The 17,724-nt window shown below is 40.3% G+C and overlaps 1 protein-coding gene across 1 annotated transcript; it reads left to right on the top strand.

The window, feature by feature from the left end:
• The first annotated feature begins 2,229 nt into the window (after positions 1 to 2,229).
• Positions 2,230 to 10,924, top strand: LOC104609850 (poly(U)-specific endoribonuclease-B protein). The gene is made up of 8 exons (XM_010276249.3): positions 2,230 to 2,434; positions 2,513 to 2,593; positions 2,665 to 2,736; positions 3,002 to 3,076; positions 3,164 to 3,232; positions 4,506 to 5,114; positions 6,209 to 6,280; positions 10,503 to 10,924. The coding sequence occupies exons 1-8, from the start codon at positions 2,324 to 2,326 to the stop codon at positions 10,737 to 10,739; spliced, it is 1,326 nt and encodes a 441-aa protein (XP_010274551.1). The 5' UTR covers positions 2,230 to 2,323; the 3' UTR covers positions 10,740 to 10,924.
• Positions 10,925 to 17,724: the final 6,800 nt, after the last annotated feature.

The raw sequence follows: 17,724 nt of genomic DNA, 5'->3' as shown, positions 1-17,724 counted from the left end.
AATGGGTTGACTCCTCAAAACCTCAGTTCCTAATACTTGAAAACCCAGGGGCTAAGCTACAACTCAAACAAAAGAGAAAAGAATCATGACCCTTAAAAAAACAGCCCCCTTCTCACAACCCCTAAAATATTAAGACTGCAACTTGGGCCGGGTTGGTTTGAACCCAACCCGAAATGGGTTGGATCAGGTTGATGTTCAGGTTAGGGTTAGGGTTGAAATTCATGAACCCGACTTTACTTCGGGTTGGGTTAAGGTTTACCCCTTAGCCAACCTGAACCCAACTCTATAGTACATGTCATATATAAATATATGTTATATATAATATATAACATTCATTGATTTGTTTAGATGCATGATATTTGTATAACCCCCACCACATAGTATTATGTATTTCTTTTAAGATAATTACTTCACTTAATCCTAATTAGAAAGACTAAAACCTTAACAACATTATTTTTAAGATTTTTTTTTTGAAAATTTTATTCTTCATTTCCTCTATATTGTTTGCCGCCCAAGAAAGATCAATCATAAGACATAACTCATAATAAACTATAGCCATTTCTAACACTTGTTTTTTTTAATTTTGTACCAAAGGCTGCGTTTGGGAACGATGCAATCAAGTGTGAATGCAAATATAGAGTGTAAAACGGTTCAAATAAATTGCAAGATTGGATTAATTTTGCATTGACAAATTTACCTTCTTGCCAAACAAACTTTTAGCTGTAATGGATGCAAATATGAATTCTAATAAAGCATATGTTTTTTTTTATCAAAAGCTTCTTTTTTATTGATGTACTTTTACATCTTATTATCAATGTAAATATGCATTGGTCTGTCATTTGTCAATGCATAAGCTTAATGTTGCCAAACACAGGCAAAAGTGAACTAGAGTGCAAATTTACCATAAACTGAGATTTACACTCCATTTGCATCATTTCCAAACGCAGCCAACATAACAAATAAAAAAGAAAAAAAAAGAAAAAAAAAACATCACTAATCAAATCCTAATGAAACATAGGATTAAAATATGTAGTGAAAATTGAGTTAATATCTAAATTCGAAAAATTCTATAAGATTTTAAGAGATGAAAAGAATGTTGAGTTGGGCCCAACCCAACCCGAAATTGACTTTGGGTTGGGTTAGGGTTGAAGAAATTTAGTTAAAGTTAGGGTTAGGGTTCGATTGGTGGTTTGAAGGTTGGGTTGGGTTAGGATTGGCCACAATGCAACCTAACCCATTCTGACTTGCAGCCCCTACTTGCAAATAATTCCTTAATAACAAAACTATAAAATGATCCAATAGACCAAAACCCAATAGATATAAATCTAAATTATAAATGACAAAAATTCAAAAAACATCAATTTGGGATCCTAGTATCCTACTACAACAAGAGAATACACTCACATTTTTTCTCTTCTTTTTTCTTTTTTTTTTTTTTGGCCTCACCAGTTACCCTCCCGAGTAGATTGACAACTCTTCTGCAAATTACTTGGCGGGATATTCACATTTCTTAAAAAAAAAACTAAAACTGTCCTGTCCAATCATGCTCAACAGCCTTTGATCATGTAACGTTGTGGTGTAATTTGGAGACCGGATCTGTTCCGTACTTAATTATAAGTTATTATTCACGGGAGATGTGTCTGTGAGGCACCCATGTATAAGGAGCAGATCCTGTTCTTGTAATGTGACTCAGTTGATAGGTTCTCTGACTTGTCGAAGTAGAGACCTAGGATCAAATCCCACTGCCACCAAGGGTTGGGGGATTAAGGGAAAGGGGATGGGCTACCCCTGTTGTGTAGCCCCATGAAGCAAAAAAAAAAAAAAAGATCCCGTTCCTGTAATTGGTTATATACACACCCTCCTAAGCATATAATCCGGGCTCGTAAACACAAATTGATATCTATTCCTCATATAGTGCGCCTCACACCAACCTCACAGCCACATCCCACTCTATACTGGGAACATCTTTCACCAATAATAAATTTGAACATCTCCCATTTAACGACGGGAGAACATGCTCGGAGGTCAGAACATGCTGTGAGGTCGATGTGTGAGGCGTGCATTGTGAGTAGCAGATCCGGACTCCGTTAACACATGCATGCCACGTGTGCCGTGTAGATATTAGGATGTGTCGGCCAACCACCTCCCTCAACTTTCATTAAATTACCAAAATTGCCATTACCCGCCATCCACAACTTCCATTTCAACGACTTCTGCGCTCATTAATTATTATTTTCCATTTCAACTCCCCCACCTCCACTAAACCCTCTCTCTCTCTCTCTCTCTCTCTCTCTCTCTACTGTGATCCAGAGGTAGGAAAGAGATGGATGGTCTGATAAAGGGCTTGATCGAAGTAGCCCTCGGCCAAGGCGACAACGACGACGAAACGAACTCTCAGTTTCGAGAAGAGCGATCCCGATCCACTTGGGCACAGGTGAGTACCACTTTTGTGCTATTTGCCTTTATTCTGTCTTTGTTCTGGGTGCTAAGAGAGTGTAAAGTTTACATACAGGTGGTGACGGGAGAGAACGATAAGGACGAAGAGAGCAGTTTGGATGCCAACGACTATAACCGGAACCGGTGGAACAGAAAGGTTAGTTTCGACTTTTAGTGAATTTTGATGAATGTATAAACACATCAACGATTTGGATAATGATTTTGCAGGAAGAAAGAGATGATAGCAACGAAGACAAATGGGAAAACGTTGAAGAGATGCCTTCTAGGCGACCCCAAAAGGTTATTTTTCTCTTCTTTACTTATCGATCTGAGATCTTCTCTTTTTCATTAGTGATTCAAGTGTTCTCAGTTACATCACACGACCTCAAAAATTAACATCCAATTTGCTTGAACTTGCCTAAAATAACCAAAATTAATGAGTAGTTATGAAATTTGAAAGTTGGGAGTCAACCGGTTGAGAATTGGATTTGAGTCAAACTTCTTTAATCTGCTGTAACCTCTTCTATCATAATTAAGCAAGTGCTTGGCTATATTGCAAATGCAGGTTGTTTACGAGGACCATCACATGTACAAAGAGGGTGATGAACATGGATACAGCCATAGCCCATGGAATAGAAAGGTTGATTTGATTTCACTTTGTTCATTTGTGATGACTTATCTAAAGCTATCCATGAAAATGTTGAGTATTTTGGATCATATTTTACAGACGGAGAATGAGGCTAACAATGATGGTTGGGAATCTGTCAATAAAAGGCCTCCAAAGCATCCTCATAAGGTCTTCTTCCTTTTGCTTATTATAATTCTATCTATCTAAGGTATAGTATAGTAAATGGTATAGTATAATGGAAAATATGAGTAAATGGTATAGTATAATGGAAATAGAATGTACATTGCAATCTCCTTAGAAATAACACAACCATGTCATCTAAAAACAAGAAAAAAAAATTAAAAAGAAAAAGAAAAAGAAACCACTGGATGTTATCATTAAAATATCCAAAGGATACCAATATCTAAATGGAGGTCCTCCATTTATAGAATTCTAATGAGGAGATAAGTTCTCTTATGACAGTTCTTAGATATCTAATTCATCATTTTAATTGTTGGGAAAGAGATCTTCCAGACATTATCTGAATTTAGCCTTCCCAACATTACAGAAAATTAATATAAAAATATAGGTTCTGTTTTGAAGTCATTTATGGCCCAAAGCCACAAAAATTCCCTGTAACAGCAAAAAGGAAAAGGAAGAAAAAAGAGTGGCATAGAAGACTTACTCATTTTAATTAATATTCATTGATGTCTTATGCAATAGATGGTTCTTTACATCACTATTTTGAGAGAAACTGAAAAGCTCATTCCTACATGGTCAAATATGAATGTTTTTAGTATATAGGGACTATTGCTCAGCGTAATGCTAAAATGACTAAAATCTCAGTTTGGTGAGTGTAAGAATGTGGGTTCGGGTCTGAAAGTGGCCACTTCATGCAAGAAAATGCCATAGGTCCTTATCCGGCCCACTGTTCCCAAGACCCTGGATGACCACGACTAACACCGGGCAATGGCCTAAATGTTTCAAGTATCTGTCCTATATAGTGCAGTTTAATGCAGTACTCCTATAAAGTAGCTTAGTTTGATTGAGAGTAGGATTTTTAGACTGAATGAGGATACTGCAAAAAATAATAAAAAAAAATATTAGCCTCGTACCATTTGTTAAGATGAAGAAAGTTGTATTCAAATGGGGTTCCTAGACCAGATTGACTCATAATATTGATACCAATAAGCCAACTAGCCTAGGAAGCAAATTTCAGTTACAAAAATATTAAAATCTATTCTAAATACACCATCCCTATTGAACCTTCCAAGTAACTTTAACTTGCTTCCAATTTTTTATGGTCACTATACTGGTCTGTTGTTCAATATAGGTTTCTAAGCTTTGAGCATTCGCAGTTAAATATAGACTTGGAATATGCATCAGTGGGAACAAGTTTTAGATGGTTCTGTTTATGTATCTCTCTTTCTCAAGCAGCAGTATTTCATCATAACATTGGCAGATAGCAAAGGATCAATGGCATGGATATAAAAAGCCTCCAACTGAGCAGATATACTCTGACGACATCAATTGTGGTGCTCGTCTACAACCTTCAGAAGAGGAGCTTGCTGACCTTTCACAAGCTTGCAACAAGCTATGGGAACTTGATTCAAATCGTTTGGTACCTGGAAAGGACTACCAGATTGACTGTGGTGAAGGAAAGAAAGCTTACCAAAAGGAAGATATGGCCCAAGGCAGCCTGTTTTACTGGCTAAGTGAGGATGTATTCAGGAAGCCCACTTATTCTCGTTTCTGTTCTCTTTTAGATAATTACAACCCAAATGAAGGGTGTAAAGAAGTTGTTACTTCTGAGGAGAGGCAGGAGCAGATTGCGTTCATCGAAGAGATCAGTAGAACTGCACCCATTAAATATCTTCACAAGTATCTTTCATCCAAAGGCATTCTGTCTGAGGATTATCAAGATTTTAAAAGAGTGTTGATAGGTCTCTGGTTTGAACTTTATGGCCGAGGTGGTACATCTAGTTGCTCCTCTGCTTTTGAACATGTTTTTGTTGGGGAAATCAAGCAACGTGGGGAACAAGAAGTTTCTGGCTTCCACAACTGGATTCAGGTCTGCATCTTGATGCTGTTTGTCGATATTTCATTCTTAAGTCCACCTTGATCTTACACCCAAGTATAGCCTGACAAGTGAAATCATTGGATAATGCTTACCTGTGACAATTAAATGCATGGGATTTTTTCCCACCATTTACCTACTCTCCTTCTTGAACTGTTCTTGTAGTTTACAATGTTGCATACAACCTGCATGCATTTTTGCCCATTTTCTGCATAAAATGTGTAGGTGTATCTCTTAAGAACTGTATTTTATGATATAACTTAAATATAAGACAGAAATATGAGTTAATGAATAAACAAAATAACAAAATGTTTTATTGTATCGTATTATCGTATTTATAATGTGAAATAAGCAGCTATTATTGTGCAAAGGTTTCTGAGCATCATTCTCCTTCATCAGAGTGCATTTATCATTTCTTTCAAAAAAAAGAGTGTATTTATCATTCTTAACTTTACAAGTTGCGAAAGGTAACATCTAAGGTTGGTACTAACAGACACATAGATTAAGGTTGGTGCCTCCAATAACTTTTAATCAATCTCATATTCAGAGATTGGGAACTACGATTGAAAGGGTCCAAGTCCAATCTCAGATTTCTATTGTTACTGCATTCATTTCAATGATGAAGCAAGAGGCATTAGAAGGACCAGGAAGTATACAAACTTTCATCATGAACTTAATGGAAGTAGTGTGAATAGTTAAAAATTGTCATTGTAATATTGTAATAAGGTCTACATGAGATATAGCACTGATGATGGGTGTAAGTGTAACCCTGTTAGGCCCATTAGGGGACTCTGGCAGATGTGTTCACCTCACAAGCAAGCAGAAGCTGGTATCGTGTGGTTGTGTTTGCCTATAGCTCCAGTATGCTACATGGAGAGTTGTTATGGCACATGGATATACATGAATTTGAACCCATGACCTCTTACATAGATGGTTCTGCAATCACCTAGAAAGTTAATTATAAGACTATATTACTGTTTTTTTTTATACCTTGATTTTAACAACATTTTACCTGGACTAAGACATTTTTCTTTGCTAATCCTTCACAGAATTATAGAAGTAACAAACTCTTCATTTTCATTTTGTAGTTTTACCTTGAAGAGGCAAAAGGAAGTGTTGATTATCAAGGTTATATTTTTCCCCGAAGATATGGACAAATTGTAAGTGATGTAACTATACATATCAACCCTCTTCATCATGGTTGGTACTTGGTGATAGGGATTTCAATTGCAATGATTCTTGACTGTATACCTTCTTTTTTCTTTTTTTTTTTTTTTTTGCATTTTTACTTTGGCTTGAACTCTAGAAACGTTTTTTTTTTTTCATTTTCTCATCTCATTTTGAAGTAAACAACAAAGTGAAAAGCAGACCAACACAAATGTTAGATCTAGAATTTGAGGGCGTGGATATCATGTTCATATAAGTGGACACACACACAGAACAAGACTAGAACATGTCTGTGTACAAACACTAAATGGATTGATGGAGATTCTGACAGCCTCTGATATATTATTCATGTCATGCTTCTGATCCCCTTAAAGACTTTGGGCCGCATCAACTTCTACCTGTGAAAAAGATTCATCATGTTCATTCTGATGGCATTAGTTTACAATTTTCTTTCACATTTGCTCCTTTTTCTTATGGTGGGGAGTGACCCACGCAGTTTTGTGTGATTTTTGGGAGGAGACATATGGAATAATTTTCAAGAAACCCTCTAGTGGCCCACTTATCCATGAAAGAGTTATTTTTCTGTAAGTTTCACAGGCTTTAGAAAAAATGAATATAGGGCACCAGTAGTGAAGAGATGCAAAAGAGTAATTAGGAGAGAAATACAATTTCTCTCCTAATTTGGCTTAAGTAATTAGAAGTCTCTTATTTTGTAGGGAGAGAAATAAAATTTAGGCATATAATGGTCCCAGTGAAGCAGAGCCTACTGTGTCTCAAGTCATGGCCTTTTAATTTCACTTTAAGATTGCCACTCAGTATGTCTAAAGGTCTGGCTCGTCTGGTAAAATATCCTGCTGGTTGTAGCAAAGACCTGGGTTTCTTTCATCCAAAATTTTCTTTTCTTTTTTCTTCTTTCTTTATATCTTTCTTTTTCTTTTTTATCTTTTGGTGGAAGGGGAGATTGGGGTTTGGGGGACAGGATACTTCCCTGGGTTGTGTATCCTGTTTGCCTAGGAAAAAGCATCATTCTCTTCTCTTTTAATATAAGGGGATTTTTCAATATATGTATAAGTTAGATTAGAATTCTTATGAATTTGTTTCCTATTTTGAAATGAATTCTAGAGAACTGAATTTCATTAGTTATGAGTTGATTAGGTAGGGTGTTAACAAGGAAAGCATGTGAACTGAGTCCTCATTGCTTGTGATAGACTCATGTTTTGGGTCTGATGTCCATCTTGTGCATCATCTTTTTGTGATTTCTTCAATAATATTAGTCATAAACTCGCTAGTGTTTATCAAGAAAAGACAGATGAATTGGCATAAAGAAGAAGGAAAGAATTGGGGGAAGAATTTGAGGTCAATGCTTCACAAACTCCTTTTTCTGATAAATGAATAAGTTATTAACTTTAAAGATTCAAGCTAGTACAAGCATCCCATGGAGAGACACGAGCTGTATGACCTCTCTCAATGAAGTGGTTAAAATACATAATACTAAAGATACAGGTTACAGCTGAGCCCAATACAATTGATCCTTATTTGCCCCTTTCTTGGATAGATAATTAGCCATTGCATTTTCCAATCTCCACCCATTGTATTCTCATGTTCATATTCATCGTTAGCCACTTGAATTTCTTGATTTCATTCCTATAGCACCAAATGACAGACTCCAGATTCTTCAACAAGACAACCACCCTACCACCACCTTAGAATCTCCTTCAATCAATAAATTCTCCAAACTTAGCTGATTTTCAATCTGGATTCCTTGTATTGCAGCTAGCAATTCAGCCCTAATAGAATCTCCTACTCCCACCAGACCTGAAAATATAATCCTAAAAAATTACTCTCCTTGCTTCTCTAGACCTGTCCTATTCCTGACAATCCTGGATTACCTTGACTGATCCCATCAAAGTTCAGCTTCAAATATCATTCAAGAGAATGGTCAATACTAAGTTCATTTTATCCTTTTTGGAAGTGATACTTTCCACTACAGACCAGTTCCTCCAAATATCAAGTGAAAATTGGTGGAAAGAGTCCATGCTTTTTAACCAACGTATTGCCTACACACCTCTTGATTCCTTGTCTGCTTTTCTCCTCTTAGAATATTCTTTGATTCCTTTCTTCTTAAATGGTTCAAACCAATGTTGCTCTTGTACACCTCCACATAATTCCTCCTCTTTTTTTTGGGCTAGATGAAAATAGAAGGATCAATTAGCATGCTTTACACATACATTTATTAATAGGAGATTAATAACAAAAATTACAAGGTTTCCCTTGGTAGATTTAAGTGCTACAAGGGGCTATAATAATACAAGGCCACTGCTGGTTTGCTTTTTGGTGTACCTTCTGAAAGTTTTGACAGCATCCTAGAAACTATACATTTCACTTTGTACCTCCATAACAGTCAAATAATAGGCTTTTCTTATGACTGGTGGTAATATATGAAGAGAAAAGGACAATAAAAAATTTCCAAAATATTCAATATTACACTAATCAGCATGCAAGCACTTCCTGCACCTTCACAAATATGCTATGGATCAAAATTCAGACAACTCTTCCAAAGACAGTCTATGATGATCGAGTCCAGGAACATTAACTGATATTTCTTCTATTTTCTCAGGGAAATTTTCTTGAAAACTGATATGTATGTAGTCTTTGAAAACCTTAAGGCATGGTGATGTCAAATCTGTTCTTCGAAAGGTTTGAAGAAATAGAAAAACATCAACGGTCCAATAGTTGTACCCAATAACCTGCTCTAATGCCAAGTTGTGAACTTGTAAGGGTTTATGAAGAGAAAAGATATGAATAGGCATGAAATAAAAAAAGGAAGAAAGAACTGGGAAAGAGTATGAGATCCACACCTCACACAGACCTTTTATTAATGAGCAACTAATAATAACAGAAATTAGAAAGTTGACCTTGATAGGCTTAAGTGCTACAAGGGGATATAGTAATAAGATAAAGCATATGTAATATACACTAATTCTAGCAATATCAATACACTTTCTTTTATCCAAAATGAGATTACCAAAGGTTGGTGATAACCTATATATCCTACTGTTCTAAATAATAGGATCTCAAGTTTGGTCTGATTGTATCCGTTTGAGAGACATGTCAAATTATTGTGGCACTGCTAAGAAACTATATATCCTTGTGGGGAATTATTTTAAGGATTGACATAATGTGGATAGATCAATCTACACATTTTAGTCTTAACATCATTAACAACAACTTTCTTTTCTTCCAAATATGATATTTCTCCATGTGGACTGATATAATTTATTTCAGTTTCTCATACCATGTGTAGACAGGTTCAACATCCAAAAAGATTAATCAATTTTAATGGTTAACATTACTAAATTACTTTAGAAGTAGATCGCCAATCAAAATAAATGCCTACACATAAGTTACTCTACCAGAGACCTTTTTCCATAAAACCCACAAGAGACTTAAGTTTTTTTACCTTTAATTCCAAAAGGAGCCAATTTGGGGAATGTGGGGATAATATAAAAAAAAATGAGGTTATTTTAGGATTTGGAAAAAAAGAATGCCAGAAAAGATTAAAATGAAATGAGTTCAATCCATGCAGCTCCTAGCCCCTTGAAGATTCATAAAATATCCTTTTAATGTAGAAAAAAAGTCAATAAATTCATTGGCTTTCATCATCAAATAGGGTATATTTTCACCTAGAATATGCCATTGGTGTATTTTCACCTACAATATGCCATAGGTGGATAACATATAACAAGTCAAGATTCCACCTCCCCCCACTCCCATCATCTGCACAAACATCTACTTGTATATGGTTGGTGGGCTCTACTGCAGATATCTTAAGCTTTCCTTTCCAATTTTGGCTAGCATCCAATTTCTAGAAAATTAGGGAAAGAGATCTTTATTTAATAATTGTTGACTTTGTAGTCAATTACAATGAACCCCATCATGGGTTTCTATGGACTCTTAATTCTATCAATGACAGAAACCCACTATGAAAAAAATCTAATTAGAGTCCTCAGAAAATTACTAAACCTAAACCAAGAGGAAATCAAAACTCTCTCTTATTTTCTCTTAGTTTCCTATTATGATCTGAATTGTGCTCAATTCCACTCTCTGTCAGACTGAGAATATATTTTTGTTTGTAACATATTAAGGTTAAAATTATGTGTCTGTATTAAAAGTGCAAGCACAGATTTATAACTTTCCTTGTACGAACACTTGCAGCCAGATTCTGACACCCAGCTACTTACAATTCAGTTTGAGTGGAACGGAGTTCTCAAGTCTGTCTCAAGCAGTCTGGTTGGAGTTAGCCCAGAGTTTGAAATTGCCCTGTATACCCTCTGTTTCTATGCAGGTGGAGAGGATAACCACGTTCAGTTGGGCCCTTATCCTGTTAATATCAAATGCTATCGCCATGGAAATGACAAAATTGGATCTGTGTTTCCAATAGCTGAATGTTGAACATCTTTAAGTGTTCCACTCTCAGTTCTATTTTATGTTCTTCTTAATAAAAAGATTACTAGAATATATAATAAATTAAAGACTACTTATTGTCTTGGGCCTGTACAATAAGTATACGATTCGATGGTATTTAGGATGTAACCACTTTTTTTGAATTAATGAAGACTATAGATACTTATTATAAATGATAAAAGTTTTGGTTAAACTGTACATTGTATTTCACAATCCTCCTAGGTTATTCTGCTGGTTTCCTATGAAGCACTGCTGCTTATTGTGGTGGTAAGTCTTACCAAATAGGTATAGATCATGTTATACATATTTGATATTGATCATGCTTTACCAAATAGGCAATGCTGCTAGGTTAAAATAGATTATATGGTGGGTTAGGACCATTCCCACGTGGTGTAGTAATCATAGCAAGAGTCTAACTGCTACACAGTGATTACAGAAACTCAAGTAAGATGGAATTTTCAGCTTAGATCAAAAAAATGTTAAGATGAAATTGGCAGTTATATTGCCCAAAATGAAACATCAGTAAACCTACTAATCTTTTCTGGTTGAGAACCCCACCTATTTCAGAAACTTCATCTCACCAAGCATTTTGGGGGTTGTTAAGTTGCAGCAGTTCTTGAGAATGGGATATTGTTGACATTAAACAAAGAAATGGAGCAACTCTGGCACTTACCAGGTTGATCTCCCAGGAGCCTAACGTTACCGTGTAGTTGATGAGGTACCAGGAAACACGTAAATAAAGGAAAATTTGATTTTAGACTGTTTCAATTAACCAATGTGGTAATGGAACTGATACTTAATATAGTAGTCATTGGTTTGCAAATGTTAATTCCCTAACAAGTTCCTTGGAAGACAGACCACTGTTATTGGCTCTTGCAGGTTTGAGCCGGACTTTCCAGGGTTGTTGACTCTTGCGTCGTGAGAAGCCACCTCCCAAACGGGTACTTATATTTGGCTTGACATTTCCATATGGGTTCAAAAACCGAAACCGGTACTCACCGATACGTTGTGATATTTAAAACTTTTGCATAAAACCAGGTAAGGGTCTCACTCTCAGATATGTTCATATAGGTAGGTCATGCAGGTGGGGTGTTGATCTTCCACAACGGTAAGTCAATTGGGTAAGTTTGAACAGAGGAAATATGAAAAGGACCAGCGGAAAGGATGATACAGAAGCATCAATTGAGATTCCTGCATCGATGGTTGCCCCTTTCGGGGACATTAATGAGAAAGGGAAATGATAAAAATCTATCATGGACAGTTCCAAGATATTTTCAGTATGGGACACGTTGAGTTCTATGAATCATAATTGTGTCTGCATTAGAATGGCTGCTCATTCCCATTATCCATTGAATCCACAAATTCTATCACACATTTTCGCTTCCACTCCACAAACCAAATACAGCCTTAGATTTGTCTGCGTCGTCAATAAGGTGGAAGAAGAACAAAACCAATGAAAAAAATTAACTTCTACACAGGAGTCTGGAGACATAGCATTCATGTTTGATCATTGGAATTTTTTTGTGTGTCCTTCTTCCCCTTGATGCATGCGAGATCGGCTTCTGTCAAGGCAAACCCATGTTCACATCGTTCCCACAGCCTTTTGCAACCTTGCATTGGAAAAATTTTCCCATGAAATAAAACACACAAGTACGGAAACATTTTCAATGCAAGGCAATAAAGGTTGTTTGAACGGGCTTTGCGCTGATTAAAGCCAAACTCAATGCATGCACTATATTACAAATTTTTACTTACAGCTTTAGTTTTGAAAACTTTAGAGAGAGAGAGAGAGATTGTAAATTAGACTAAAAAATTAATGAATACTACTAGTAAACGAGTCTGCTAGAAACTTGAGGAATGATAGTAAAAAACAAGTTTTTGCAACTATTGCTGTCAAATATGAAGCCAAGGGCAACAAGAGAATTTTGCCGGTGTCCAAGGCCGACGGGTCCGACTTGTAAATAAGAGAAGAGTACACATAACCAGGTGTTATCCTAGGGGTAGAGACTCCGGTGGTCAAGTTAGTCGAGTGCTTAAGAGGGGTCGGACTAGGCTAGAAATGAGAGCTCAAAGCTTAGTCCTTAATAACCAAGAGTGACTGTCTTGGGATTCTGAATTCAAGAGAGTATCTTTACCTTGAGATGAGCACCCCCTTTTATAGATGATCTTGCCTTTGAGTGGTTGGAAGCATTTGTTGATGTGTGGCTAGGATTTAATCTGGACGATTCAATGTGGCGTGATTCGAGGCCACCAAGTATCCCTACATCACTTGCCCCCCACTCTTGAGGCCATAGTAGTCGAGGTCGAATGGTGTGTTAAGTGGAGACCTCGGCTTGGGCCGAAGAGAGTACCATGTAGTTGTGTGGAGGCGTCAGATAGCATGTTGAGCGGAGATCTCGACTTCGACCGAAGAGAGTACCATGTAGTTGTGTGGAGGCATTGTGTGGCAACTGCTTTCCTGTTCGCTCCCCGCCTTAGTGGAGGATCGTGATGGACCAAGAACGTGTGGTCGTGGTCGGCATGAGTGTGGGATGTCCATGTTCATCGGTCGTGCCCCATACGGGTGTCAATGTCATTCGGTGCAAGTTCGTATGCGAAACGGGTGTTGGTGCTGACTAGTCGCGGAAATGCGCAAAACGGTGGGGAGGGGTCTCCGATTTGGGTCGCTCTTGACCCGAAGCTGATAGGCGAACCGGTTCATTCCTTCGGCATCATTTCATCTTCCCAAGGTCGATGCCATGTGTAGCTGGTTGGTTCGAGCTATCAGATCAGCTAGTCTGCAACCGTTGGATCAAAGAGATCTGAGTCATACGTTTTCCTTTAAATAGGGACGCTAGTCGAGCGAGTCTTCACCATTCACTCGATCCTTGAGTCTTTGCTTGTGATCTCAGAGACCTCGGCTACCAATTAGTCGATTCCTTAAGCATTCTTCTCTCACATAGAACTAGGTAAAGGACTCTTGTCTTCAACATGTCGGCCTCAAACTCTGGACATGAGTGCTATGAACTTCCTGATTGGAGTGACCCTAACAACTCCTCTTCCACCTCGACCAGTAGTGGGAGCGACAGTAGTGACTTCGAGAGCTCCTCTTGAGCATCTAGTGTTCGGGTATTGAGGGAGAGGACCATCCTTCGGGGAGCCGAGCGCGACCAGCAAGACATAAACCCTCCCAAGGAAAGTACTGGTTTCACAAGGCTGAGGGCCAACGCCATAGGGAATGCCCTTGTGCTTCCTGATGTGGTGGAGCTAGAGAAGGCTGAAGAGCCTACACTCGAGGAGCGAACTGAGGCCGAACCCTGAGGTGTGACGCCGATGCGTTATCCCCGCTCCGACTTTGATAGTGAGCTCGATAAAGAGCAAGTGAGGGTTCTATCCGAGATGTACCATATCCTAGGGGGCTATAGGGTTAGAGTCCACTGCGTAGGTGACCAGTTGTGGCAGCTCGCCGAGGGGGAGGTGTATGTGCATGAGCACTACCTCCACTTCAACCTTCGTTTTCCCTTGCCTCCTCTCATCCCTGAAATCCTCAACTATTACAACATTTCCCTCAGTCAGCTTGTTTCGAGCACTGTTAGGACCATAGTGGTTGTGTTGGTGATGGCTCGCCTCCGAGGTGTGTTCGTGACCCTGAAAGTCTTCCAAGGCTGACAGGGTAGGGTAGTGGACAACCCGTCGTCCATCCACAATTAGAAGAAGTTTTTCTTCGTTCACTGTCGATAGGGATAGTCCTTCCGGTCTAATTGGGGGACGTCGAACTCATTGGCTAAGAGGATCAGACTGTACAACAGTGAGGAGGATTCGACCATGATGAATCGGATTCGGCTGACTGGAATGATTCACGTCGGGCTCTTAATAACAGAGGAAGCCTTGGTGTGGGCTGGCCTCAACCCTACCCCCCTTGGTATGGGCACTCTTGCTATCGGCTGGTTGTGTCATTTGCTTAACCTTCATTGTCTTTCTTCTAATGTTGATTATCTTTCTTGATTGTAGCAATGAATGACAGCTTGAAGGAGAGGCTCTTGTATGTAGCAATAGCCAAGTCTACGAAGGGTCCAGTCGAGGGGCCTTCGAGGAGGCTGAGTGAGAATGAGAAGGAACCATCTCGAGCAAAGGGAACTATTGAGGCCGAGAAGAGGAAGGCGGCCACACCCAAGCAGCCGACCGATGCCCCTCAAGATCTGAGAGCGAAGAAGGTGGTGGTGAGGGACCACCGAGCCGAGGGGGCTATAGGAGGATATCGACAGTTGGGGCCCCATTATTCAAAGCCGCGAGATGATATCCCGCTAGCGATGCGTCAGGTGTTATGCCCAAACTAGAATGTGAGGAAGGGCAACTCGCTGAGCAATGTAGGTGTCGGCCGCGACCTGATCACCGACATGCTTCCTACTGGGGATTAATACTTGCGAACCCAGGTCTCCCTCCAGTCTATTCGGGACACAGTGCTCAACAAGTTGACCAAAGTAAGGCTGAATTTTCACTTACTTTGTGCTAGTCCTCTGTTACTTGGAAGTTTTCAACTAGCATAGATTCCTTGTGTCTTTAGACGTCTTTCTACGTTGTCGGCCTTTACGACAAGATGGAGGTAATGCTATAGCAGCTCCGAACGTTGTAGGAGGAGAAGAAGTAGTTGAAGTGCCAGTTGGCCAAGGAGCGGCCCAACTGAGAGGCCGCTGCCAAGACGGCTCATGGGGAGCACGAGCGTTGTAAGAAGCTCAAGGCTGAGGTGGCGACCAAAAGGGAGCAACTGAGGGCTGCCAAGGCCTCATTGGACGAGGCAGAACAAAAGCTTCTAGAAGTGTCCACCCAAGCCATGGAGGAGCACAAGGCCTCCGAGGCCCACAAGGAGAAGCTGGCTGAGTTTGGCACCTCTTCTTACTTGGAGGGGGTTGAAGACACTCGGTCTCAAGTACTAGCATTCTTCCAGGACTTTGATGTCAGCCAGCTAGGCCCTCATCTTCCGAGCTAGCAGGCGGTCGATGTGGTGGGGCCAGCCAAGGGATAGGGTAGCCTACGCAGCAAGAGGCGGCCGACGAGCATGTTGACATTGAGGCTGAGTGAAGATGCTCGCGTAGGGCCAAGGCTCCTTTTGGGATATCTCTTTTGCTTTGCTTCTTTCCTTCTTGTTTTGGCATAATTTTTTGTAAGGGGCTCAACCTCCCCCATCAGAGGGCTCTTTTTGTAAAGATTGAGTAAATATTGAATGAATATACTGAGTTTTTTTGTCAAACTTGTGCCCTTTTCTTTCTTTTTCTTTCTTTTTCTTTTCTTTTACGCAAGGGGCTGATGCCTCTCCCAAAGAGGCATATTTTGCAAAGAAACTCGCAATTCTCTACTTAGCTACCCGCGAAGGCTTTTCTCATTAAGGCAGTTAAGCCGAGGCCGACCCTTGCCACCGAGATCTCGGGACCCTCTTCCTTAGCGAAAAGGAAGGGAAGCAATTGCCTTAGCTTGCCTGGGGTCATTGTGGGGAAATGAGCCCCCTTGCAGGTCATCATCGAAGAAGGAGATGATGTATTCCGGCCTCGGCCTTTTAGGCGCTGGGCTTTGTATGTTATATTGTCTGACGTATGCCTTCCGGGCCAAAGTTGATGCTCCGTCTGAGGCTGAGCACCCAACGATAACATCAATGACTCCAGCTAGGGGGTGATAGGCTTGGGGACCGACCTATTGTTGTTGTTGTAAGGACAAGTTGTCGGTGTTGCCCTCAACATACACCTTGAAGTGCCCACGGTAGATGAGGGACTCAATCTCATTCTTGAGTTTGTGGCAATCCTCGGTGTCGTGGCTGATGCCATGGCGGTACTTGCAGTTCTTCTTGGGGTTATCTCTTTTGGGGTTTCTCTTCAGTTTAGCCGACCACTTCATGTATTCCTCCTTCCCTACTTGCATGAGTATGTGTTCGGGTAGAGTTTAGTGGTATATATTTGTTAGGAAGGGACCGATGGCTTCTTCTTGTTGTCTTTGTTGGTCCAGCCGTAGTCGCGACCTTCCCTTTCCTTCCTCTTCTTGTCTGTGGTCCCTCGGTTGGACTCGGCCTCTGGTTCTTGGAGGCGCTCACTAGACTTGGCCTCCTTGGCGGCAATGTATTTGTGTGCCTTCTTCAAGAACTCGACCTTGTTCTCGGGTGGAGTCTTGGAGATGGACCATTTGAGGGGTCCATGCCGGAGGTCGTTGATGGCCACATGCGTGGAAATCGAGGGGTCAAGATCCTTTACTTCGAGCTCTTCCCGCTTGAATCAATCTATGTATGTCCGAAGGCTTTCCTTGCGCTTTTGCTTGATTGACATTAGAAAAATGATGGTCTTTCGACATCGTCGGCTACCGACGAAGTGGAAAAAGAAGAGATTGGAAAATTGGTCCTAGGAGTTGGTGGACCGAAGGGAGAGCATGGAGAACCATCTACGTGCTGCTCCCTTAAAGGTGGCTTGGAAGGATCGGCACATCAGGGTGTCAGAGTACCCGTAAAAGAGCATGAGTGCCTTGGAGCTTTCTACGTGTTCATCTGGATATGTGCTCCCACTGTAGGTCTCTAGAGTGTGAGCCTTGAAGTGAGGTGGGAGCGGCTCCGAGGTGATGGAGTCAGTAAAGGCATTCATTCAAGTGGATGAGGGGTTATGACTGGTGAAGGCATCACCTCGGCCCTCCTTCACTTGTCGAATATTATATTGGATGGTGCCTATCTGCGCTTAGAGGTCGTCAAGGCATCGATCAATGGGGGTTTGGACCTTGTCTAGGTTCTCTTTCACGTGAAACGGGGTGGCCCTGTTCTCGGAGTGCTCAGATGCCGGTACATCCTGAGCCTTCCAAGCTCGACGATTGTTAAGGAGATTGTGAAGATCAGATACTAATGGGGGGAGAGGCATAGCGTCGGCCTCCAGCCCTCGGAGGAGGACTATAGTGGCCAAAGCACCCACCATCGTCCCGGTTGCTCTCAACGTGGCGATGATGACAATCGTGGTCCCTACAGTTGTCA

The sequence above is a fragment of the Nelumbo nucifera genome, chromosome 1 (genome assembly GCF_055504915.1).
Source record: "Nelumbo nucifera cultivar China Antique chromosome 1, China Antique-T2T, whole genome shotgun sequence".
Taxonomy (NCBI): Eukaryota; Viridiplantae; Streptophyta; class Magnoliopsida; order Proteales; family Nelumbonaceae; genus Nelumbo; species Nelumbo nucifera.
The sequence above is the reverse complement of the archived record's forward strand: the minus strand, read 5'-3'. Positions and strand labels throughout refer to the sequence as shown.

Coding starts and splice junctions, on each gene's coding strand:
- LOC104609850 (XM_010276249.3), top strand. CDS start 2,324: ATGGATGGTCTGATAAAGGGCTTGATCGAAGTAGCCCTCGGCCAAGGC. Junction 2,594..2,664: donor GGAACCGGTGGAACAGAAAG/GTTAGTTTCGAC, acceptor ATGATTTTGCAG/GAAGAAAGAGATGATAGCAA. Junction 2,737..3,001: donor CTTCTAGGCGACCCCAAAAG/GTTATTTTTCTC, acceptor TTGCAAATGCAG/GTTGTTTACGAGGACCATCA.